The sequence below is a fragment of the Rhinatrema bivittatum genome, chromosome 2 (genome assembly GCF_901001135.1).
Source record: "Rhinatrema bivittatum chromosome 2, aRhiBiv1.1, whole genome shotgun sequence".
In the NCBI taxonomy this organism is placed as follows: Eukaryota; Metazoa; Chordata; class Amphibia; order Gymnophiona; family Rhinatrematidae; genus Rhinatrema; species Rhinatrema bivittatum.
Genome location: NC_042616.1, coordinates 29,270,125 through 29,295,714, shown reverse-complemented (window position 1 = coordinate 29,295,714; position 25,590 = coordinate 29,270,125). Strand labels below are relative to the sequence as shown.

At 45.9% G+C, this 25,590-nt stretch overlaps 1 protein-coding gene across 1 annotated transcript; it reads right to left on the bottom strand.

The window, feature by feature from the left end:
* On the bottom strand, nucleotides 1–25,590 carry LOC115085875 (oocyte zinc finger protein XlCOF6-like). The gene is made up of 4 exons (XM_029592408.1): nucleotides 25,361–25,590; nucleotides 15,844–15,970; nucleotides 15,135–15,254; nucleotides 1–2,469 (listed from the first exon to the last, which is right to left on the bottom strand). The coding sequence occupies exons 1-4, from the start codon at nucleotides 25,382–25,384 to the stop codon at nucleotides 755–757; spliced, it is 1,986 nt and encodes a 661-aa protein (XP_029448268.1). The 5' UTR covers nucleotides 25,385–25,590; the 3' UTR covers nucleotides 1–754.

Genomic DNA, 25,590 nt, shown 5'->3' with positions numbered 1-25,590 from the left:
TCTAATTAAGTAAAATAAAAACACAAAAAGTAAACGACAGAAAGTAAAGTTAAAGAAAAAAAATACAATGTATACTTTAAGCCCTAATTCTAACTATCTTCTTAAATTAATTAAATTAACTATACTAAGTTTTACAAAAAACAGAGTAAAGTAGGAATTTTTTTTTAAATAAAATAGAGCTAGGTTTCCCAGAGTTTTCATATGGTTTACAGCAATATGCGACTTCTCAGGTGGCCATCTTGACTAGAAATCCATGGTAGTTCTATATGCGTAATCAATTTCAATAAAACCCATACCGTCTTCCGCTCTAGGGATGTACAGTTTCAGCATATAGCAGTTAATATAGATTACCTGATGGGCATGGAGGAGCTTTCAAGATAATTATGTGGCCAGTCTACTATTCCAAAGCTGTACAATAATTCAGGATTGCAAGCTGATTAATAGCTTGTATCTTATTCTGTGCTGTTAAGGCTCTTTTTCAATATCTACTTCAGTCTCCTATAGTACCTTTTACTAAACTTTTCTTTTAGTACTTCATGCCAAATTTTTCCACCATCTTCTACTCCTAAACATTTATATGTACTTCCCTGCTCCAGTTCCTTTATATTTTCACTTGGACAGTTTCAACAAATTTTTTTTTGCACAAATCTTAACAGGAATAAACCTCATTCATAAACCACTGTGGATGCTTTAATGTGCTTTCAACTCTGATTTTCATCTGTTTATTACATTCAGTATGTTTATATGGTTTTTCTCATGTGTGTGTTATTTGGTGTGTTTTCAGTTTTGATTTCCAACGGAAGCTTTTATTACATTCGGTACATGTAAATGGTTTCTCTCCGGTGTGGATTGTTTCATGCATTTTCAGCTGGAATTTCTGCTTGAAGCTTTTATTACATACAGTACATATAAATGGTTTCTCTCCAGTGTGGTTCATTTCATGCATTTTCAGTTGATATTTATACCCAAACCTTTTATCACACTCAGTACAAGTGTATGATTTCTCTCCTGTGTGGACCCTGTGATGTGTTTTCAGATTTGATTTCTGAAGGAAGCTTTTATCACACTCTGTACACGTGTATGGTTTCTCTCCGGTGTGGATTATTTGGTGACTTTTCAGTTGAAATTTCTGTCTGAAGCTTTTACCACATTCAGTGCATGCAAATGGTTTCTCACCTGAGTGGCTCATTTGATGCATTTTCAGTTGTGATCTCCAATGGAAGCTTTTATCACAGTCAGTACAAGTGTATTGCTTCTTTCCTATGTGGATTATTTGGAATGTTTTCAGTTGAGATTTGGTCCTGAAGTTTTTATCACACTCAGTAACTGTAAATGATTTCTCTCCCATGTGGTTTATTTTGTGCCTTTTCAGTTGATATTTATATCCAAACCTTATATCACACTCAGTACAAGTGTATGATTTCTCTCCTGTGTGGACCCTGTGATGTGTTTTCAGATTTGATTTCCGAAGGAAACTTTTATCACACTCAGTACATGTGTATGGTTTCTCTCCTGTGTGGCTCATTTGATGCATTTTTAGTTGTGATCTCCAGTGGAAGCTTTTATCACACTCAGTACATTCAAATAACTTTTCTCTTATGTGGATCCTTTTATGTTTTTCCAGCTCACATTGATCAATGAAGCTTTTATCACACTCGGTATGTTTAAATGATTTTTCTCTTGTGTGGCTCTCTTGGTGGTTTTTCATTTGTAAAAAAGAAACAAAGCTTTTATTGCATTCACTACATGGGAATTGTTTCACTCTCATGTGATTCTTCTGGTAAGCATTTAATATTACTTTATTTGCAAAATCTTTTCCACTTTCACTGCATGAAAAGGGTCTCTCCCAACATTTAGTGTAAACAAAGGCTCTCTCTGCATTGTGAATACTCAGATGTTTTGTTAGAGATTCCTTGAGTCTGAAGATTTTCCCACATTCAGGACACTGAAATGGTCTTTCTCTCATGTGAGTTCTCTGGTGTATTTCCAGATATTTTTCCTGAAGGAAGTTTATTCCACATTCAGGACAGGGGAATGATTTATCTTGGTTGGTGTGGAATTTCTGGTGCACTGCGAGCTGCTGTTCCTGATAGAAGATCTTCCTGCAGTCTGTACGTGTATAGGATCTCTCTCCTCCATGCAGTCTCTGGTGTGATTTCAGAGAGCTCTGATCCACGTAGCTGTTCCCACATTCATTACACGCGTACTCTTCTCCTGATTTCCGTTGCTCCATTGCGTGCGGGATATCATCGGTACTTTGCTCACAGGGAGTCCCATTCTTTGCAGTCTTTCCTGCTGGGCTTCTCGGCCTCTCCTCTGGTTTACACTGAGTCCAAATCTGTTTCCCCCAGTCACAACACAGGCAGATATCCCGTCTCTCTTCCTCTGACCCACTTTTAGTCACTGCCAAATGTTCACCGAGTTCCTCAGGATGTGTCCCCTTATGTCTTCTCTTGAACTCATCAATTTCTGTATAAAAAAAATAAAGGAGAGTCATTACTTGATGTGTGGGAGACCCACAATGACAACTGTCAGACCTCTCAGCAGCATTCTGGGATGAACTAGGCCGGTGTTTCTCAACCTTCTGTGTGCCAGGGACCAGCTAGCTACCTTCCTAAAATCCCGTGAACTGACTACAGCACTGGTAGGATGAAGGGGGCCCTGCTGAAAATGAAAGAGTGGAAGGTAGGAGATATACTGCCACCCATTCCTTAATCTCGCAGGTCAGCCCTGCAGCAGGACTGTGTCATTTTTTTTTTTTTTAATTCTTAATTTATGAACTTTGAATTACAAAGTGAAAAGATACATGCATATCATTTCTCAAAACATTCTTGAGAATTTTTTTTTATGGAAAACAGGTGTCAATAATAGAATCAAATTACCCATTATAAATCATAACTCAGTCACCTGGTTCCCTAATACCAAACTAAATGGGGAGCTCAATCAAGCAAGAGGAAAAATTTATTATAAAGAAAAACCTAACATAAATACAGAAGACACAGAAACCAATTTCAAACCCAATATTATTCTTGGTTAGGAATATCTCCCCCTTCTCTATGGGTCTTATGTTCCTCTAGGAACTTTTCTAAGTGTTCAGGCTCATCATATATATATTTTACTCCCTTTACCCTCATAATACGTTTACATGGGAACCTAATGATGACCTGGATTCCAAAAGTTCTGGCTAAGTTCGCCAGAGCAATAAACCTCTTTCTCCTTAATTGGGTTTCTTTTGATACATCGGGGTAAAACCTAGGGAACAGTTGAAAAACTATTTTTCTGAAATATTGCTATTGCCTTTGGATAAACATCCTGTAATTGCTAATGCTTTCTTTTTAGGTGTAGATAATCAAGGATTAAAAACTAACCAGGAAAGTCAAGAGACTTTAAATGTCACTGAATTATTAGAAACATCGTATAGTGCCCAAATAGAGGGTAGAGGAACCCTTATGGTGACATTTACTTTATCTTCGGATAGAGACAAAATTTTGAAGCTTTTTATGACATATAGGTCCTCTCTCTATTTAGGGCAAAAAAAATCTGGTTTTTAACCAGGACTGTGTCATTTTTTTTTTTTTTGTGTTTAAAGATTTTTATTGACTCAGTAGTAAAGTACAACACAACAGTAGCACAAAAGAAACAAAACATGAATGGCATACATACTGCCGTAAGAATAAACCATAAGAGAAGGACCCACTGGCCAGACTTTTGAGATTTAATTCCCAAACCCTCCCCCCCTCCCCCCTCCCGACAACGAGGCAGCATAATGAATAAAAATATCCAATGCAAAGAAAAACTAAATAAGCAGGTTGAATCTTTACAACATGGCAATATAGGGAGAAATCTATCTCACAGGTAGGCTAAGCAGAGAAAGTAATTCACACAAGGCCATTTCTGATATGTGTTCCATTACAGTTGCAACCAAACTCAATATGTGCATCCCAGCACACTGCCAAACTTAACATTTTTGGGCGGTCTCAAGCCACCGACCATAAGAACCCCAAGTCTTATGAAACACACCCAAGCGATTTTGATGTACCGCGGTGAGCCTGCCCAACTGATAATAGGTATGAAGCCTGGATTGTACGTGGGCTAAGCTAGGGAGGTAACTTTTATTCCAGAACCTAGCCAGCTCTGAACGAGCAGCTATAAAGATCTGTTGTACAAGCCGTTGTTGCTCCTTGGTCAGTTCCAGTACAGGAAAGTTCAATAAAACATGCCATGGCTGCACGTCAAACGTGACTTGGAGGATAGCAGAGGCCCAGGAAGTAACAACAGGCCAATAGTGAGTTAAATGAGGACACTGCCACCATACATGGTAATAGGTGCCCCTCTGTCCACACCCCCTCCAGCAGCGGTCAGAGATAGAAGAGGCAAAGCTATGCAGTCGCACAGGTGGGTAGTGCCATCTATACAGCATTTTATAACAGTTTTCCTGTAAGCCTGCGGAAATAGAACACTTATAAGCATTCATGAAAGCAACATACCATTCCGTGTCCTCTATAGGGCGTATAAAATCCGCTGCCCATGCTAGTTGTTGGCGAAAGGGGTGTGGAATAGTGCCAGCCACAAGAGCGTAAATCTTAGAAATGACCCCTTTCAGGGAGTGGGCGTGGATACAGTAATTCTCGAAAAGAGAGCCCGTAAGGCGAACAGTACCAGTTCTAATCGCCTTTTTCAAAAAGTGATAAATTTTTGCGTAGAGAAGGAAGTCCACCGATTCCAAATGGTAGTGAGATTGGAGATCAGCCTTAGATAACACCACCCCCTGAGCTTGGACATGTTCCAACCGACGAATACCAGCATTATACCACATCTGTGACGCCTTATTCGCTGAAGCAAATGGTAATATAGAGTTAGTGAAAAGGTGAGTCAATAAAGTGTGAGTGCCAGCCCCGACCAAACAAGATTTCCAGTTCAGCCAGACCTTCAGTGTAACCTGCAACGCCTGTGGAAAGTAGGGGAACAGCCCCCAAGTGGAGCGAGGTTGCCAAGGGAGTGCTGAGATGGGCATCTCGCCAAGCAAAGCTTGCTCCAGGAACACCCATTGCGGAGCGGCCCGGGTCTGGTGCAGTACAACTAGAGCGCGAAGTTGCGCCGCACAGTAATACCAGCTTAAATTAGGAACGCTGAGTCCCCCTCTATTTTTTGGTAAATACAAAGTAGACCGAGCCACCCTGGGCGGGCGTTTACGCCATATGAACCCAAATATCATCTGTTGCCATTGTTTTAAAAGACCGGAAGATACATAGATGGGGATCGTGGTGAAAAAATATAGCAAGCGTGGCAGAATATTCATTTTCACTATAGCTATACGACCCAGCCAGGAATGTGTATTACGGGACCAGGCATCCAAATTGTTCCGAATGGCTTTGATAAGGGGGACATAATTGAGCTGAAATAATTGATGTGAGTGAGCCCCTATGCGGACCCCTAAATATTTCAGCGCCACGGACGCCCATTTGAAAGGAAGCATGCTTTTGAAGGATTGAACGGCATCAGGAGGGAGTGTGAGGTTTAGAATCTCAGATTTATCGTAGTTTACTTTTAACCCAGACACAGCAGTAAAGCACTTAAGCTCGTGGAGGACCCCAGGCAGAGAAGTAGAGGGTTCCGATAGCGTAAGCATGATGTCGTCGGCAAACAGAGAAATTTTAAAATGATGCTCACCCTTCCGGATGCCGACGACATTAGCCGCCCCCCGTACACGAGTGGCAAAGGGCTCCAAGAATAAAGCAAAGAGCAGTGGTGACAGCGGGCACCCCTGCCTGGTGCCACGTTCAATGGAAAAAGGTAACCCATAACTACCATTAGTTTTAACTCGCGCTTGCGGATGATGGTATAATTTAGTAATCCAAGAAACAAATTGGGGACCAAAGGACATATGCTTTAAAACCTTAAATAAAAAGGGCCAGTGAACTAAATCAAACGCTTTTTCAGCGTCGAGAGATAACAAAACCGCTGGGGCGCCAGTATGATGGACAAAGTCTACGATGTCAATGATACGGCGAACGTTATCAGCCGCCATTCTTCCTGGTACAAACCCCACTTGGTCAGAGTGAACCAAGAGAGGGAGAACCCCGTTTAAGCGGGCGGCAAGAACCCGTGCTAAAATTTTAGGTCTATATTTATGAGTGATATAGGCCTATAGGACCCGCACTGTATGGGGTCACGTCCCGGTTTGGCTATTACAGATATACCTGCAGTATTGGCGTGCCTCGCTATCTGACCGTCCCCCCGCAGAGCATTAAACATAGTAGTGAGGGAACTAGCTAATGTTGCAGAAAAACAACGATAATAAGTTCCGGTCAGACCATCCAGTCCTGGCGCCTTCCCTGGTTTCAAGGACTTAATGGCATCCAGAACTTCCGATATCTCTATGGGGCTGTCCAAAAACTCCTGCTGAGCTGGGGTCAAGGCCGGCAGGTTCACCGAGGTCAGGTAATCAACTATAGCGGAGTCAGAAATAGTGGAATCCCCTTGGTATAATTGGGCATAAAAATCTGTAAAGGCCTGTCTAATCTCTTTGGAGGCTGTCACCACCTCCCCCTGAGCATTGCACAGCCTAGACACTAGCGTCTGTGAACGTACCGCCCTCAGTTTCTGAGCCAGATAGCGACCAGCCTTGTTTCCCCCCTCGAAAAACTTCTGTTTCAACATGGTAAGGTGATGACTAACGGCAGCGTCATCTAGGGAACGCAGCTTATCTTTGGCTTTCAGTAATTTGTGGTACAGAGTGGTAGAATGATTAGACATGTGCTGCTTAGTGAGAGAGGCAATATCCTCTAGCAAGGAGGTCCTTGCCCTATCCCTTTCCTTGTTGCAGTATGCGGACCGGGCTATAAAAAGTCCCCGTACTACTGCCTTAGAACACTCCCAAATAGTAGAGGGTGGAATATCGTCAGATTGATTACGCTGGAAATAGTCCTGTAATTGCTGAGTGATACTGTCTGTAAAAGTCTTATCTTTCAACAAATTGTCATTAAGTCGCCAAGGCCTATAGCCCTGGTCCAAGTCACCAAAACGCAGACTGAACCAGACAGGAGCGTGATCAGACCAAGTCAAGGGATCTATGCCAGCACTAGTGACGTCATTTTGTATATGTGAGGTGACAAATAAATAATCAATACGGGAATAGGTGTTGTGAGGACATGAATAAAAAGTGTAAGAGCGAGAATGGGGATAGCGTTGCCGCCATATGTCCACCAAACACCATCTGTCCAGAAAGGATTGCCATTCTCTCCGCATGCCAGTGGGACCAGGAGATCGGGAGGAGCTATCCATCCGGGGCACCCTAGTAGCATTGAAATCGCCTCCTACAATAAGTTCGCCTTCACTGTGCAGGGTTAGCAAGCGATCAATATCCCGCAGAAATGCAGTTTGGGATGCATTAGGGAAGTATACATTAAGCAGCGTATAAATACGGGTGCCCACCCTGATTTTGAGAAGAATATAACGACCCAAAGGATCGGAGCAATGATACAATACCTCATGGATAAATGTATTAGAAAATAGGATACCTACCCCTGCGTATCGGGAAGACTTGGTACTGGCTGCCCAGTAGGAGACTTTATAATAGGGGTTCATTAGCAGACGCTCGTGATGTTTGCGTGTGTGAGTCTCTTGAATAAAAGCTATCATGGCATGTTGTGATTGCAATTCTTTATTCAATAAATGGCGCTTACGAGGGGTATTCAACCCTTTAACATTTAGGGAAATTATACGTGACGCCATCATTTGATATATTCAAGGGCAGTCCATAGTAATAGGACAGCAAAAGAGTCGTATACCTAAATGGAGTGCCCAAGATGTGAATAATATATGTACCCATGAGATAGGTAAACAACCAAAGAAGTGCAGCATACATGTTACCACAGTGAAAAATCCCAGCCCCGTTGTCTTCCCCTTCAGTCCAAGGGTTTCCTGGCATTACCCCACAGGAAACCTGACACGGAGGGAGCTTGCACATCCGATTCTGGTGCAGACAGCACGGAAACAGATGATCTCCAAACCTCCTCATAACCGAAAACATTACAAAAAAAAAAACAAAAAAACCCAACAATGTTAACAAACTGGTAGACAGCTACAGAGCATATCATCCGAAACGCCGGTGCAGATATGAATCCGAAAAGTTATTCCTGAAGACAGAACAAAATCATAGTGCGCCCCACAAAAGGGCCTGATGTGTCACCCATCCACATCCGGATCGGACAATCTTACACATCAGCCCTGCTCCGAAGAGTGCGAGTGGGGAGAGGCCGGTTGCCTGCGAAGGCGCTTGCCTCCCTTTTCAGCGCGTTGCCATCGGGGAGCAGCATCAAATTTGGAGGCGTTCGACGTCTTCTTCGGGGCCTGAAAAGTAATAGTGAGTTGAGCTTGCTTGAAGGCGTCAGCCGCCTCAATCAGCGTCTTCATGCGATAGGTTGTCCCCTGGTGTTGAAATTGGAGGCCAAATGGGTAGAGCCATCGATATCGAATGGAGTTGGCACGTAGACCAGCAGTCACCTCCCGCATTTCATAGCGCTTCTGTAGCGTCAGTGGCGCCAGATCCTGAAAAATTGCCAGATCATGATTCTGCCACTGCACGGTTTTGAGCTGCCGGGCGGATTCATACACCTTCGTTTTCTGCTGAAAGCCATGAAAGCAGATAATAATATCTCTAGTTTGCTGCTCTCGGCGTGGTCCCAGCGCTCTGTGCGCCCTTTCTAGGCGTATATCTGTGGGCAGAATGGGCTGATCTCCGGTGGTAGTATTGATAATATGAGAACAGACCTGCTGTGCCACCAACATTGCGTCAGCATAGTCCGGAGTATCCGGTACCCCGCGAATGCGTAGGTTACAGCGGCGTCCTCTGTTATCGAGGTCCTCAATTTTCTCAAATATGGAAGATAAATCCGCAGCGTGAGTGGTTTGCTGAGCATGCAATTGGTTCAGAGCCTCCCCATGCCCCTCCACACGGATATCCAGCTCGTCAACTCTGTGGCCCACGGCTGCAATATCTTCTTTAATCTCTGCAACGGAAGCCATTAAGTCTGCTCTTAGCTGTTTCATATCTGACCTGAGTTCTATGAACCAGTTGCGGGCATCAGTTTTAGTAAGCAGCTCAGGATCCGGTCGAGACGCCATCGCTGCTTGGTCAGCAGGCGCAGCGTCAAGCGTGCTCTCTGCAGCTAAATTGAGCTCTGCCTGGTCGTTGTCTGCTAGGCCCGTTCCCGGCGACAATTTCTCATAAGAGAATTGTTTCAGGTCAGTCGTGCGGCGCTTTGCGGCCATGCTGGTAAGGCTAATATTAAGCAAATGTCCTGCACCGCAATTTAGAGCTATTTCGAAGCGAAAATAAGCAAAATTGTAGGGTTTATGTGCTACGGAGGCTGGAGCTCTGCGTTCATGCGACTGCTTCCATTCGCTGCGCAACAGCGCCCCCCGACTGTGTCATTTTAAGAAGGTAACCAGCCCAACTGAGAAAAAAAAAAGTTGCTTTTATTAAAAAAATAAAAGTCCCCCCCTCTCTCTCTCCCCATTAGTCAACAGGATTTTCCACAGAAAAGCAAAAAAAAATGCCCTCTTTCCCTCCAAACCAGCCAGCGGCAAGCAATGCTACTAAAAGTAATACCCCTGCAATCACTTGTCACTCTGTGGATTTGACACTCGCAGGCTGGGGCAGTAACTGCCTCTTTTTTTGAATCTGGGAGCCTTTTGTATGAGATAAATCACATCTGCCTTCTTGTTTACGGGATCCGCAGAGAGAGGGTTCGCCCGCGTTCTCATTTGCACCCCCTGAAGGATTTCATGAACTGGGGGTGCCGGGGGGGGGGCTCCACAAACCGAAAGGTATCCAGCACCTTGTTTCTGGTTTCCTCCCTAGGTCAACAAAGTAAAGGGAGTGGCTTCCACCATTCTTCTGACGAAACCTATAAAAGAGGTCCTCAGGAGGGGACTTGGGCTTCTCAACCATAACCCACGTGAGTTTGAAGTCAGACCCTGACTGATCCGCTGGTAAGGAAGCTCTAGATGGTGCCTATCTGGCAGACAAGGCCTCAGAAAGGGCCTGGAACTCAAGCAGCTCTGGTATCTTGGGGCAGCATCCCCTCCCGATGGACTGAACATCACCATCGGGGTAGACGCCTTCACCCCGAGTTCCCCTCCGAGCTGGCACTGGTGCAAGGCCACCAAAGCAGCTGGAAAGATTCAAGCAACATCTTGACTCGGCCTACATCAGTCCCAGTGCCCTCAATGCTGGAGCACTGAGGTCGCACAGCGCTTTGGTTCAAGGCCTGTGTGACAAAAGTGCACTTAGAAATCCTTCAAGCACCTTAAAGGACTGGTGCCAGGGGTCTGCTGCCAGTCCACCTTAAAGGCAAGGCACACTGGGTGCAGGGTGGCTCCCCTGAGCTTAGACTCAGAGGAGAGCAAGGGAGGCCCTGGGAAGGAGGAGAAGGCAGCTCCTAATAATATAACTGACCTGTCGATGTATCTTTTGTTAGAAGTACTGCAGAGGCAAGCAGATTGTGTTGTGCCAATACTGCGTGTAAATAAAAAGCATAAAGTTTAGGTGCGCTGCGAGTTATTCTAGGCGCCTGTCCAGAGTACCCTTCCAACAGTGACTTCCCGTCACTGGGGAACTGTCATGGTGAACTGTAACTGACTGTCAAGGGAATTAATCCACTGATGGACTTGCACCAGTTCTTTTTTCATCAGAATGCCATAGAAAAAAACACATCCTCAATGTAAGCTCTATGTGGCGACATTCGAAGAAAATGTCTTGTATGGTGCGCCACAATGTCAACATGTTTCACAACGCTCTAGGTACATTGAGGATGCGTTTTTTTCTATGGCATTCTGATGAAAAAGAACTGGGGCAAGTCCATCAGTGGATTAATTCCCTTGACAGTCAGTTACAGTTCACCATCTTGTGCAAGAAATACATATTTACATTTTTCCCGTTTTCACCCTTGCCAGGTGGACAACCCCTACGACTTCGTCGACTGTGCACCATCAAATCGCAAATTTCATCACACAATCGAAAATTATTTTCTGTAAATTTCTAGAGAGAGGATACCCGTTAAAAATACATTAGAAGGGCACTGAATGCAGAACGTCAATGTTAAATTTTAGACAAGGAAAACTCGAAGGCTCCAGCACCATTAGTCTGTGTTTTGCCTTATTCGTTGTTGGCTTCACGAATTGCAGAATGAATTTTACACCATTGGCCTGTATTAAAAACGCATGAAGTCTTTTTGGAACGTCCTTTGATTGCATGCGGTCGTGGGAGGAATATTAAAGACTTTCTTGGTACGTTCTTTTTTTGCAAGAAATTCCTTTTCACGAGGATTCTGGACCAGTTGGACATCGGGCTTGTAACAAAGGCACTTTTTGTAAATCTAGCCACCTTCAGCACTAGTTGGACAGATTTGTAAGATAAACAGCACCGAGCTTTTCATTACACCGATTGCCTCTCCTCCAATGTGATTTACCTATTGATATGCCCATGTCAATTGTACTACGTGGGTAGAACTAAGCGGTCCATGAAGACCCGGTTGATTGAACATCGCAGTTGTTTAGTAACACAAAAGTTACAGGCCCCAATTGTGTCCCATTGTACAGATTATCAACATTCCTTTCAAGATTTAAAACGGAGAGTGACAGAACTAGTACAAGTTAATCCCCGGGGAGGTGATCCCAAATTATAAGGAAGAGCAATGGATCCGTCGGTTAAACACGGTATGTCCCCTGGAGGGTTAAATGCAGCAGCAGAACGGTGCATGTTATAAGTTATGTATAAACTGGTCTTGACGAGTGACAGCACCGTGAAAGCCTTACCCCATCGGAAGCTTTATTATGTCACACAGGAAGAGTGACAGACTGACTATTAATCAGCTGTGTGGGGAGTATTTCCGGCGCTGTGGCCGGAAAAAGAACGCTTAGCCGCCATGATAAACGTTGGAAGAATAGGCAAAGAGTAAGTTAACCTTTGTGAGTTGAAAGTTTAGAAATAATGGTGCTTATACGCAGAGCCTGGGGTGACATGTTTCAGAGCTCACCTCATTTTCAGTTTTAATATTATTCACGATATCTTGTCTTGCAGGCGCTGAACCCTGAGCCCTTGAGGAAGAACACTCGTTGGAAACATGGTCCCATGTCGGGCTTTTTCGACTAGATGGCTTCAGTGTTCATGAAAAATAAGCAGCATTAACACTTGAAGATAAGTTGGAACTTATTTAACATTACTGCATTACAAACAGGTCAATACAGTAAAGTGCGGCCGCGGTTACCCTGCTTCTAACCCACCTTCTACTCACTTTTCGGCCACGTTAGTCCAACCCGCGATCCACTATCCCTTTTAACCCATCCTCACCGCCTCTTTAAATCACCGGGTAACCCCTTCCGCCCGCGGCATGTATATGAGATGTAAATGATCGAATTAGCTATTCCCTCCCATACAGTAACGCGCGCCCCGACTAGCGCCTTTTTAAACCTGCTGTTTTGCCGCGCGTTTAACCTGCTAACTTACCGCCTACCCTTACCCCTGCGTTAGAGGCAGGGGTAAGGGTAGGCGGCAAACTTTCCCCCAGCCCCTGCTCACCTGCCCTGGCCGCGTCCATGGGTGCCGGTCTCTGGGGCAGCCCCAGTCCTCTCCCCCCCTCCTCCCGAAGCAACAAAAAGCGAAAAAAGCAAAATTTGGGCGCTCAAGCGACATTTGAAATCCCCTCGCGCCCCGACACGCAAAGTTTAACTTACTTTTCCCGCAGCCCTCCCCCGGAGATGGACCGCGGCCCCCCTGCCTCCCGGGGGCAGCCGGCGGCGAAAGCGGCCCCCGCCGCCGGCGAAGACGGATGCCTGCACGGGCCCTCTCCCACGATCGCTCCCGGGCGTATTCCTTACCAAAGCGCGGCCTCTCCGACGAAGCTTCTCCGCGTACGCCCTTCGTGCGCTTTGCTGGCTTGGGGGCCCGAATTGACGTCACGGCGGAAGGGCGGAGAAGCTTCGTCGGAGAGGCCGCGCTTTGGTAAGGAATCCGCCCGGGAGCGATCGTGGGAGAGGGCCCGTGCAGGCATCCGTCTGCGCCGGCGGCGGGGGCCCACTTTCGCCGCCGGCTGCCCCCGGGAGGCAGGGGGGCCGCGGTCCATCTCCGGGGGAGGGCTGCGGGAAAAGTAAGTTAAACTTTGTGTGTCGGGTCGCGAGGGGATTTGAAATGACAGGTACCAGCGCACCCAGGTTACTGTATAAAGCGCCTATACAGCAAAATGGGTTGCGCGGGCCTAACGCGTCATGGACGCTTCTTGGACGCGGCTTGCATCTGCAAGCTATTTAAATACAGTATCGAGCGGTAGGTGAGCCGGACTGTGCGTGCGGCAAACGCGGGTGCGCCCGGCACTAACGCAGCTCTTCCTACCGCTCCTTACTGTATCGGCCCGAAAGAAAGTTTCTAAAAAAAATGTTTCCACAATATTGCCCAATGATTATATAAAAGGCTGAGTCAAAAAGTTTCATTACTCGAACATATTTTTAAAGATTTGATTCTGAGTCGCTCTAGCCTTAAGTCCCCCTCTCCCCACTGCTATTCACACTCCATCTAGAGCCCCTCGCCATGAATGTCAGGCAATCCCAAGAAATAAAGGGAGTTCGGGTAGGGGAACTTGAGTACACATTGTCGCTATTCGCCGACGATGTATTATTCACAATCATCAATCCGCGGGCCTCGCTACCATATCTAGTGGGAGAACTGAAGCGATTTGGCGCAGTATTGGGTTACCAGCTAAATACTGAACAATCAGAACTACTGAATATGACTTTGGCAGGGAACGAGGTAAAAGACTTGAAAAAGAAATTTCCCTTTCAGTTAATTACCAAGACAATCAAATACATCCCGGGCGGAAAGCCAGTTGGTCTCTCCACAAGAGATATGCAGAGCAGCTACTTGGAGTAAAGATAGAACCGGATTTATATAGAAACACAGCAATGATGGCAGAAGAAGACCAAACGGCCCATACAGTCTGCCCAGCAAGCTTTCACACTTTTTTTTTTCTCTCACATACTTATCTGTTACTCTTTGCCCTTATTAGTAATTATTTTGGTTCTAGTTACCTTCCACCCCCACCATTAATGTAGAGAGCAGTGCTGGAGCTGCATCTAAGTGAAGTATCTAGCTTAATTGGTTAGGGGTAGTAACTGCCGCAATAAGCAAGCTACTCCCACACTTATTTGTTTACCCAGACTATGTAATTCAGTCCTTGTTGGTTGTTGTCTGAATGTAAATCCTCTTATCTTCATTCCCCCCTGCCGCTGAAGCAGAGAGCTATGCTGGATATGCATTGAAAGTGAATTACCAGGCTTATTTGGTTTGGGGTAGTAACCGTCGCAACAAGCAAGCTAGTCCCCCACTTTGTTGTGAATGCAAATCCTCTTTTCCACATTTCCTCTTGCCATTGAAGCATAGAGCAATGCTGGAGTCGCATTGACAGTGAGTATGTTTACTGAATAAGGGTATTAATCACCAGGAAGTAGCCGTCATTCCTGCAAGCCACCCCCATACCTCTTCTCTTCATTTCCATCATCCAGGCTTTATGGATCCACAGTGTTTATCCCACGCCCCTTTGAAATCCTTCAGTTTTGGTCTTCACCACTTCCTCCGGAAGGGCGTTCCAGGCATCCACCACCCTCTCCGTGAAGAAATACTTCCTGACATTGGTTCTGAGTCTTCCTCCCAGGAGTTTTAAATCGTGACCCCTGGTTCTGTTGATTTTTTCCAACAGAAAAGGTTTGTCGGTGACTTTGGATCATTAAAATCTTTCAAGTATCTGATAGTCTGTATCATATCACCTCTGCTCCTCCTTGCCTATAAAAGTTAAACATGAAAACTAATGGCTGTGCCATTCCCAGTAACCCAGCTGTGCTGTCTGACAGTACCGCAGGTGGCTGGAAACGCACTGAGGGACAGATCCTGTTATGTAAATCACTCACTCTGCAGCTTTGGCTATCTGAATATGAATAAATGACCCAGACACAAGCACTGCCTGTCACAGAGACCCTGTGAGTGATTCCAGAGATCTGCAGAGGAGCTTGTGAAGGGGTCTCTGCACTTCCACTCTCCAGCTCAGCAGTTTGACCCCGCTCCCTCTTATTCCTGCACTCACCTGAGCAGCTGCTTTTCCCAGTGCCTCCTTCCTCTGATCCCGGCTCATCCCTGATGTACGGCTCTTCCCCTCGCTCAATGTGGGATATAATCTCAGGGGTGATGGTCGGGGAGCCTGTTCCTGGGGTAAGAGCACTGCATTAGGTTTCTCACAGTCACTCAGTATAATATCACTGCTCATTTTCTGCAGGAGGATTGCACTGAAGGGAAAGATGCATTGAGAGAGACATTCAGATACCTTGTGGGCTGCACCAGGGCCCCAGAATGGGGCGTTTTCTATAGAAAAAGGCTCCAGGTACAGAGGTGGAAGGAGGGAGGCTCAGAGGAAACAGGAGGAAATCTTTCTTTACTGAGAGGGCAGTGAAGGCCTGGGAGAGCCGAGCAGAGGTGGAAGAAAGCACAACAGGGACAGAAACCAACTTTCCCCCATTTTATATCCCTTCCCAAATATCCGTCAGCTGGTTCACATTTCGGGGACTGGGCTGGAAGGGGTGGGGTGGGGGCGAACACCGAGACACTTTTTGGAACCCTGAATCCAGGCCCTAGGTGTCCCCCTCTGAGCAATGACCATTACTCCCTGCCCCCCCCCCCAAGAGCTAGGAACACTGCCTCCACAGCATCCCCCGCCGACTCTGGGAGCAGAAGACCCAACTTCTCTTCTACTCCATCCCCAAAATCTGAATTTCTAAAAAAAAAAAGTCCCTCCTTACCCAGCGATCTGAGGGTCTGATAATTCTCCTTCATCACCTCCTTGTAAAGCTCCTTCTGCCCTTCTTCTAAACCCTCCCACTCCTCCTGGGAGAAACGGACAGCGATGTCCTCAAAGGTTACTGGGACCTGAAACACAAACCAGAAACGCTCAGCACCTTCTGCATCAAGAGACTTGGGCAACAAGACAACAGTGGAGTTTCATACAGGAGATATATATATGTTGCAGGTGGCACACTGGGTTATGTAGCGGTGGCAGTGAAACTTTCTCTGTCTCCGTCTGCTGGCAGGGAGGCAAAACCCAGGAGTCTGGACTGATCTGTGGTACTCCAGGAATGAAAATTAGCAAGTAAGGACCAATTTTCCTTTTCAGACCCTCCTGATTTTAAGGAGAGAGATCAGGAGTCCCCCAAAGTAAAATTTATTGTCCCATGTTCCCATTAATTGGATTCCCATTGCTATAATTTTGCTCTGGGACTGTGTGTTCTTTGTGAATGATTATCTATTTATATATATATATCAATCTCTCTCTCTCTCTCTCTCTCTCTATATATATATATATAGAGAGAGAGAGAGAGAGATCAGTCCAGGCTCCTGGGTTTTGCCTCCCTGCCAGCAGACAGAGACAGAGAAAGTTTCACTGCCACTGCTACATAACCCGGTGTGCCACCTGCAGTCCCTCAGTATTGATCTGTACCTAAGACAAGATGATAAGCACCCCAAAAAGGCTTTCACAGCAAATTCCCACAACGAACAGGAGGATGGTGAAGTTGTAACCAAATGGAAACTCAATCCCAGAACAAAGAGCAAATAAACAGTGTGTAGAACCATTAACAAATCTGCATTATGTACAAACCATCAGTACAAGCAGCAGACTCTTCTCTCACTTAATGGGGGTGGGGGGGGGGGGTGTCTGGACCCATCTGTGATATTACAGGAATGAAAATTAGCAGGTAAGACCAATTTTCCTTTCCTGTTCCTACCCCAGATCAGTCCAGTCCCCTTAAACTGGATGGGACCTGGAGAATCCCACTGCCAGAACACTCTCACCAGAGCCCATGGAAGCCGGAGCCTCAAAATCCAAGCAATAATGTCTGGCAAAAGTGTGCAGCAACTTCCAAGTAGTCACCCTGCAAATCTCCTACAGAGATACCTGCTGTGATTTGGCCCAAAAGGTTGCCCGAAAACGCTTCAAGTGAGCCCTCAAACCCTCAGGCACAGGCCGCTCCTTAGATATATAAGTCGAAGCAATCGCCAACTTAAGCCAACGGGCAATTGTGGTCTTAGATGCCTGAGCCCCCTTCCTTGGACCACTCCACAGAACAAAGAGGGGATCCGACCTACGGAACTCATTGGAAACCTTCAGATACCTCAATAATGCACACCCCGCATCCAAGCGCCTGAGCACCTTTGCATGAGGCGTGGAAGAATCCAAATCTGGACAGGCCGGACGTTCCACCGTCGGACTAAGATGGAATGCCGAAATCACCTTGGGCAGAAAAGAGGGCACCATACGTCATGAAACCCCCAACTCTGAAATCTGCAGAAAAGGATCTTGACACGACAAAGCCTGGAGCTCCGAAATCCTCCTGGCCAAACAAATAGCCACCAGGAAGACCACCTTAAGAGTCAAGTCCTTTACGGTTGCCCTCCACAATGATTCAAACGGAGCCTCACACATTCCTCTAAGCACCAGATTAAGATTCCAAAATGGACAAACTTTCCTCACCAGAGGACACAAATGCTTTGCCCCCCAAAGAAAATGTATGACATTCGGATCCGTGGACAGAGGATATCCCTACACCTTACCTCGGAGACAGCCCAAAGCTGCTACCTGTACCCTTAGAGAGTTAAAGAGGATGCACAAGCACGAACGCCCAAGGCATCAGCTCCAACGTCGAAGCTATAGAGCCCAGGACTTCAAATAGTCCCACAACCTGGGCACCAAAATCTCAACCTGACCCTGCAACCTCAACATCTTCTCTTCCGTGAGGATCACCCTTCCCTCCTGTGTATTGAAACGAGCCCCCAGATACTTCAGGGTCTGGGAGGGAATGAGATGACTCTTCGTCAGATTCACCACCCAGTCCAGAGACTGCAACCGCCTCAGCACCTTCTGCACAGGCTGCTGACAGAGGTCCTCTGACTTTGCCCGGATGAGCCAGTCGTCCAGTGATGGACGTACCTGCACACCCTCCTGTATTAAGGCCACTACCACTACCACCACCACCATAAACGTATGCAGAGCCATTGCTAAACTGAACAGAAGGGCGCGAAAGTGAAAATGTTCCCCTAGAATCATGAACTTCAGAAACCGCTGATGCTCCTGCCTGATGGCTATTTGCAGATATGCCTCTGTCGGCGCCAGAGACGCCAAAACCTTCTCCTTGTGCACTGCCGCGATGACCAACTTCAGGGTCTCCACACGGGAACGAGGAACGTTTGAGGGCCACATTCACCTTCTTCAAATCCCAAATTGGACGAAACGGCCCTTCTCTCTTCGGCACTGCGAAATAAATGGAATACCTTCCTGTTCGCTGCTCCTCTCAAGGAAATGGCACTAGAGCCCCCGGACACCTCAAGCAGTACTTGAACAGCTACTCGCTTGGCATGAAAAGGGCAAGGGGAAAGGATGAAAGCATCTTGTATGGGACGAGCACATTCTAATGCATAAGCCGTCTTTTAACACACTTAAGACCCACTGGTCCGTGGTAATTTTGGCCCAATCCTCGTAAAAGAGCACCAAGCGCCCTCCGATGACCGAAACTGAAGTGTGGAACAATCCTTGCTTCATTGCGAGGCCTTTGGTCCTCCTGCACCTGTACCAGGGTTGTCTTGAGATGGCCTCCAACCACCCCGAAAGGACTGATCCCAGGACTGAGCTCTGACTGTGGGCTGCCTCTGAGGCCCGAAATACCTTTAATTTGGCAAAACCTTCTAGTGTCGCAATACTGTGCCCTAGCAAGAATGATTTTCTGCCCTTTGGCCTATCTTCTGGTAACTTATCTTGGACTCCTCTCATTTCATGCTTCATTATCTGCTCCAGGTCCTTCCCAAACAGGAGCTTGCCCTTAAATGGAAGATGACCCAGTTGAAATTTGGCCCACACATCGGCTGACCAGTTCTGCAACCACCACAATCTTCTGGCAGACACTGCAGACATCGTGATCCTGGAAGACATCCTGATCAGGTCATGGAAGGCATCTGCCCCATACGCCATTTTCTGTGCTGCTGCCCCTGATGTAGCTTGCGTCACCTGTAATTGCTGGACCCAACGCAGCATGCCCTCTGCATAAGACTGCTGCAAACAGTAGCCCATATGCCCAGGGCCGAGACCTCGAAGATCCTTTTGAGGTGAAGCTCCAACTTGTGATCCCACACATCTCTCAAAGCAATGGACCCTGCTACCAGAATGGTGGTCTTCTTGGTGACTGCCATCATCGAAGCGTCAACTTTAGGGAGAGCTAAAAGTTCCAACGTCTCTTCCAGCAACGGATAAAGCTTCATCATAGCTCTGCCCACCCTTAAGCCGGACTCTGGAGTGTCCCACTTCCGAAATACCAACTTCTTCACTGACTTATGAAAGGGCAAGGCTTTCACTGGACCATGCAAACTGTCCAAACATGGGATCTGCTCTGTCCAAGTCAGACTCCTCTTGCGTCACCTTGATCCCCAGCTCCTGAAGCACATGCGGAATCAAAGGCCAGAGTTCCTCGCTGTAAAAAAGGTGCTCCACTTTGGGATCATCTCCCTCGGCCACCGGAATCTCCTCTGGATCCCCATCCAATTAATGGGATCTAGTAACGCGTCCATATCCGGGGACTCTCCCGACATTGCATCGGAGTCATCAGTGTCCCTATCTGTACCACAAAAGCAAAAAAGGCAATAAAACTCAAAGAATTAACCACAACAAATTGCCTAAACAATAATTTCAAAATGATGTGAGTGATGCTTTCTTAACATAAGGAGGAAAAGACCTCAGAACCCACACAGAACTTAACAGCATATGAACGAGTGATTCAATCATTGGCCTAAAAAACCTCCCAACCAACCTTCCAAAATTTTATTTTACAAAACATTTATCTCGCAGTTTTTTTTTCTTCTTATAATAAAATGAGAAACTAATCTCAGATTTTCTGACCCTTCGATAGCAGGTGAGAAGAACCAAATTGCTGACGCTGTCCAGGGCTACTTCAGGGCAAAGTATACGTAATGCAACTTCCAAATCCTTATACTGCGGCAATTCCGCTGCTATCTGGGGATGTTTATGCACTTTTTTAGGATCCAGAAGGTTGGTTGGGAGGTTTTTTTAGACCAACGATTGAATCACCCGTTCACTTGCTGTTAAGCTCTGTTTGAACTCTGTGTGTAGGGTCTGAGGTCTTTTCCTCTTTATGTTAAGAAAGCATCACTCACATCATTTTGAAATGATTGTTTAGGTAATTTGCTGTGGTTAATTCCCTATCTGTACCGCCAGATGGTAGGAAAGGGCTAGAACGTGCTGAATGCTACCTGCATGTTTTCTCTTGGCAGGACCGCACCTCTTCAATCGACCGTTGTTCAACCGTGACCGAGACCCGGATCTAGCATGATCCCCTCCCGTTTTCCCGGCCAAATATGCCTTGCGCAGGAGAATAAAATCCACCGAAAAAGCCTGGGATTCATTAGAATCCCGGGGGAAATCCTCTAAATTAGAACCTCCCCGATTCAGAGGAAAATCTTCCAAATCCAAGCCTCCTCGGTCCACCTTCGCGCCAGCCACAGCAGGAGACACGTGTGATGGGGCTCCCAGGCCTCCCCCGATGACGCTGACGGCCCTGCAACGGAAATCAACACGGATGCCATTCCCACGCTGACGGGGCAGCTCCCAGTGGCAGCCCTGAACGCTCGAGATGAAGTTGCAGGCTTAGGATGTGTAGCAGGCACTCCTGATGTGCCTTCGCCACCGGCTACACAGCCAGAACACAGGCCTGGCCAATTTAACCTTGACCACAAGCCCCCACAAGTGCGGCATGTGCTGCTGCGAGCCATCACCACCAACCCGTGGTCCAGGGCCGCAGGCCACCACTCGCTGCCATGCCTATCTCAGGAGACCTGTCTGCCTCGGGATGGGATGCCGGACCTCAGTCCTGCTCACCCGAGTGCTGCCTGCAAACGGCTGCTGCACAGCACCAATACGCTAAAAAAAAAAAAGCTTTTTTTTTTTTAATCAAACTTTAGTGAGCCAGCCCCGGTAACAGCATAAAAAGAATATTTCCCTGCTCCTCTGGGCTTGATGTGCAGAGTTGCCAGCAGGGTCTCAACGCTGCCTCACGGGGGATGAGGAATCTGAACCATCAGATGTCCACCCCACAGACCTCCGGACTGACTTAACAAAAGGATCACCAACCCCCAGCTCGTCCACCTCAAACCAGGGGGTATGATCCCCACCAAGATATCATAACCCCCTGGGAGGATCCAGAACTTTTCCTTTTAATTCTTAATTTTTTTTTCTTCTCTCCAGACTGCAGGTTTCACTCATCTACCATCTGCCGGAGACAGAGAAATACTGAGAGACTGCAGGTGGCACTCTCGGTTATGTAGCAGAGTCAGTAAAACTTTCTCTGTCTCCATCTACTGGCAGGGATACAAAACCCAGACGTTTGGACTAATCTGGGTATGAACAGGAACTGCCTTTTCGTCACCCGGGGTGTACTCAGGGTCCCGTTTAAGTCAGGGCTGACTCTGCAGTGTCCCAAGTTAGAAAGTGAGGATTTGGGTTAATTACTGCTTTAAGAAAACTGCCCCATGTTGACTAGTAACTGGAATAAAAAGGCCCGAAGAAAAAAAATATAACTGTCAGCCCAGAGACAGAACAACAGAGGCTGTGCGATAGTGTGAAACGAACAGCATGAAAGTACAGAGTGAGTGTAAGATAAGAAGGTGCCAAGACGGGAAGCCACAAGAACAAAAGAAGTGCTGAGTAGGCATAATAAATGTCTGAGAGGCGCATGAAGGAAAAGTGCCAGCAAATGTAGGGATGAGAGGGGGGGGGGGGGGGGGGGATGTGCGAGCCATGTTTAACAGCGTATAAAAGGCTAATGCAAATTCAAAACGATGAGTAAACTGGCATTGCTCAGAAAGCAGTTCATTCTGTAAACTGGGCTCCGTGTACTCCCTTAAGGAAACACAATCTTCTTTCCTTCGGTTTCCGCTACCAACTTTTGATCCCCACCAAGATATCATAACCCCCTGGGAGGATCCAGAACTTTTCCTTTTAATTCTTAATTTTTTTTTTCTTCTCTCCAGACTGCAGGTTTCACTCATCTACCATCTGCCGGAGACAGAGAAATACTGAGAGACTGCAGGTGGCACTCTCGGTTATGTAGCAGAGTCAGTAAAACTTTCTCTGTCTCCATCTACTGGCAGGGATACAAAACCCAGACGTTTGGACTAATCTGGGTATGAACAGGAACTGCCTTTTCGTCACCCGGGGTGTACTCAGGGTCCCGTTTAAGTCAGGGCTGACTCTGCAGTGTCCCAAGTTAGAAAGTGAGGATTTGGGTTAATTACTGCTTTAAGAAAACTGCCCCATGTTGACTAGTAACTGGAATAAAAAGGCCCGAAGAAAAAAAATATAACTGTCAGCCCAGAGACAGAACAACAGAGGCTGTGCGATAGTGTGAAACGAACAGCATGAAAGTACAGAGTGAGTGTAAGATAAGAAGGTGCCAAGACGGGAAGCCACAAGAACAAAAGAAGTGCTGAGTAGGCATAATAAATGTCTGAGAGGCGCATGAAGGAAAAGTGCCAGCAAATGTAGGGATGAGAGGGGGGGGGGGGGGGGGGGGATGTGCGAGCCATGTTTAACAGCGTATAAAAGGCTAATGCAAATTCAAAACGATGAGTAAACTGGCATTGCTCAGAAAGCAGTTCATTCTGTAAACTGGGCTCCGTGTACTCCCTTAAGGAAACACAATCTTCTTTCCTTCGGTTTCCGCTACCAACTTTTGTATGTATAAAAAACAAAACCTGCCGGCGATTATAGATTTCTATGCTGATTAATAAATGTTATGTTTTGAAACTGAAAGGCTGTTTCATCACTGGCTTTGTGCCCTGTCTGGGGAGGAAACCAGGCGGGGTAAGTTTCAACAAAAGCTGTAGCAGTTTTGTATAGAGAAGGCAGGATTGCAGTTTTGTTTTTGTTTTTTTAAATTATTTATTTATGATTTTCAGTTTACATAAACTTTGATTAAACATTCAATACAATATTGTATTGCAACAATATATTTCAACAGATATAACAAATATAACTATATAGTTAAGGCATTCAATCCCTCAATAATAATTTTTTTTTATACTGTTGAAAATGGAAAATCAATATTCAACTCATAATCAGAGAAAATATTTCACCATAAATCTGATACCTATTAGGCTGAATTCTAGAGAAGAATATTATTGAAAAATTTTTTTAATTGGAAATCAGCACACAAACAGTCAGATTAAATTTAACTCCTGCACATCAAGGTTCTACTGGGGACGAGGTCGCAGGTCCTCGTGACTCAACAAATTGTCGTAATTGATCCACCTGAATAAAAACAAATGATTCAGATCCTCTTTTAACTATACAACGACAGGGGTACTTTAGCAGAAAAGAAAAACCTAAAGATAACACCCTTTGTCTCATTTCAAGAAATTGACGTCTCTTATTACGTGTAGTTGGGGATAAATCTGGAAAATCTTGACATTTTGTCCACAATAAGATGTAGGACATTTTTGAAAATATACTCTCATTAAATTACTTAGGATTGCAGTTTTTAACACCTGCCATTATTAAGTTCTCCCTTTTTAAAACCAATAACATAAGCAGGTTTACTCATCGGAATCCCCAGCATCTGTTTCTTTAACCTTTATTAGAAGCAATAAAAAGTTCCATGAAGAAACTGGAAAAGGAGCAATTATTTTAAAGGAATTGAGCAATATATAGTTGCTTAAAATATCAACTTCCATTCTGCCATTCTGTTTGGCGGCTCCCAATTATTACCTGTTTGCATGGGTTCATAGGGCTGCCACCTCATTCTCTTTCCTGCTTACTATCACCTTGACATTTCCATCACTCTTTCCACGACTCCTCTACTTCATCCAATAAGTCACTCCATAGTGGCATTTTTCCACCACTGCTGTAGGCATGTGACTGATATCTCCTGCCCTGTGTATCCACTGCCAGAGTCCAGCCTCCACCACTTCTGCAGCTGGTCCTTACTGCAGCCATTCTCTCTTGCCTGACCTTGCCTGCTACTTCTGGCACAGTGATTTACAATAAACAAAGCCACATGGCTTTGGCTCTAGTGGTGGAAACAGAACCAGATTCAGGCATTAGCCATATAGGCACGTCTATAGTGCCAAATTCTGAAGGCACCCAAAACCTAGGGCTCCCCCTACAGCACTTTGATTTTTGAGGCAAAACCTCCCTATCCCCAATTCTTAGCTTCTGAACACCATAATCTTAAATCCAGGACAGGGCTATAGCAGCTAGTAAAGCTGGGAGGAGTTACAGGGTGAGTTGAAATAGAAAATGAGAAGGCGGCTACACTACAGGAAGTAAAAAGAGGCAAGAAAGGATTGAAGTGATAGAAGAGGAAAGAGGATAGATTGTGGAACAGGTCTAGAAATACTTATTAGCCAAATATACAGACTTTGATTGCTCCATCTCTTTTTTTTTTTTTTTTTGTGGAGAGCAGACTTTTGTATTGGGATTTGCCGGATACATGCAAGCAACCTGGACTGGCCCCTGTGGGAGACAGGATGCTGGACGATGGACCATTGGTCTGACCCAGCATGGCATTTCTTATGTTCCAGAAGGCCGATGTACTAAAGTGTGCATTAGAATCGTGCATGCAAACTGGGCGCCACTTGGGCACTCGATTCAATAGTTAAAAAGGACGTGCTAGGGAAAATTGTGCATCCTTAGCACGTCCTTGGCATCAGGTGCCCAGGCATCGTGGCTGTGTGCGAGTTAGGAAAAAAGAAGCTCAAAACGAGCGTCCACTTTATCCCAGTACCAGCGCAATATACATGGTCTGGAGCATGTATATTGTGCGCCCAGCATTTTTTAACTTTTTCTTTTTATTTTGTCATGCTACAGCTTTCTGTTGTCTAAGTATCGTCTCGATGCTAAGTAGCATGCAGCACAGAAAACAATAATTTTTGGTTTTTTTGTGAGCCCTTGACACGTGGCAAGGCTTAGGGCCAGCTCCTGGGCTGGCATTAAATTTGCCACCTTAATAAGGGCACATTGGGCAAGCAGTAATTTATTGCATCGCCGTGTAATAGCTAATAGCCTCATCTACATGGAATTTACATGTGATCAGAGTTATTAGCTGCACGCATTTTCGACATGCTGATCCCCTTATTGCATCAGGGGTTATGGACACAAGTCCAAAATGCGCGTCCAACCACTCCTTAAGCTGAGCGCACTTTAGTACATCGGCCCCTTAGTGTTTATAGAGAAAGGGCAGGAAGTTGGGGGCAATCTCCTACCTGAGCATTAGCTCCTGCAGGCATTTTCCTCTCTGCTTTTTCTTTCTGGATTAGAAATGAACTGGGGGCTCTTTCTCGGGCTGGGGAAGAGCTGAGTGTTTGCCTCGTTTTGTTAGAGGGGAGAGGAAAGCTGAGAATCAGAGCTGCAGAGCTCGGGGTGGGGAAGACGAAGCTCTTCCTCCCTAGATCTGACTTTCGGTTCAAACAAGACGAAAAGCACCTTCGTCTCC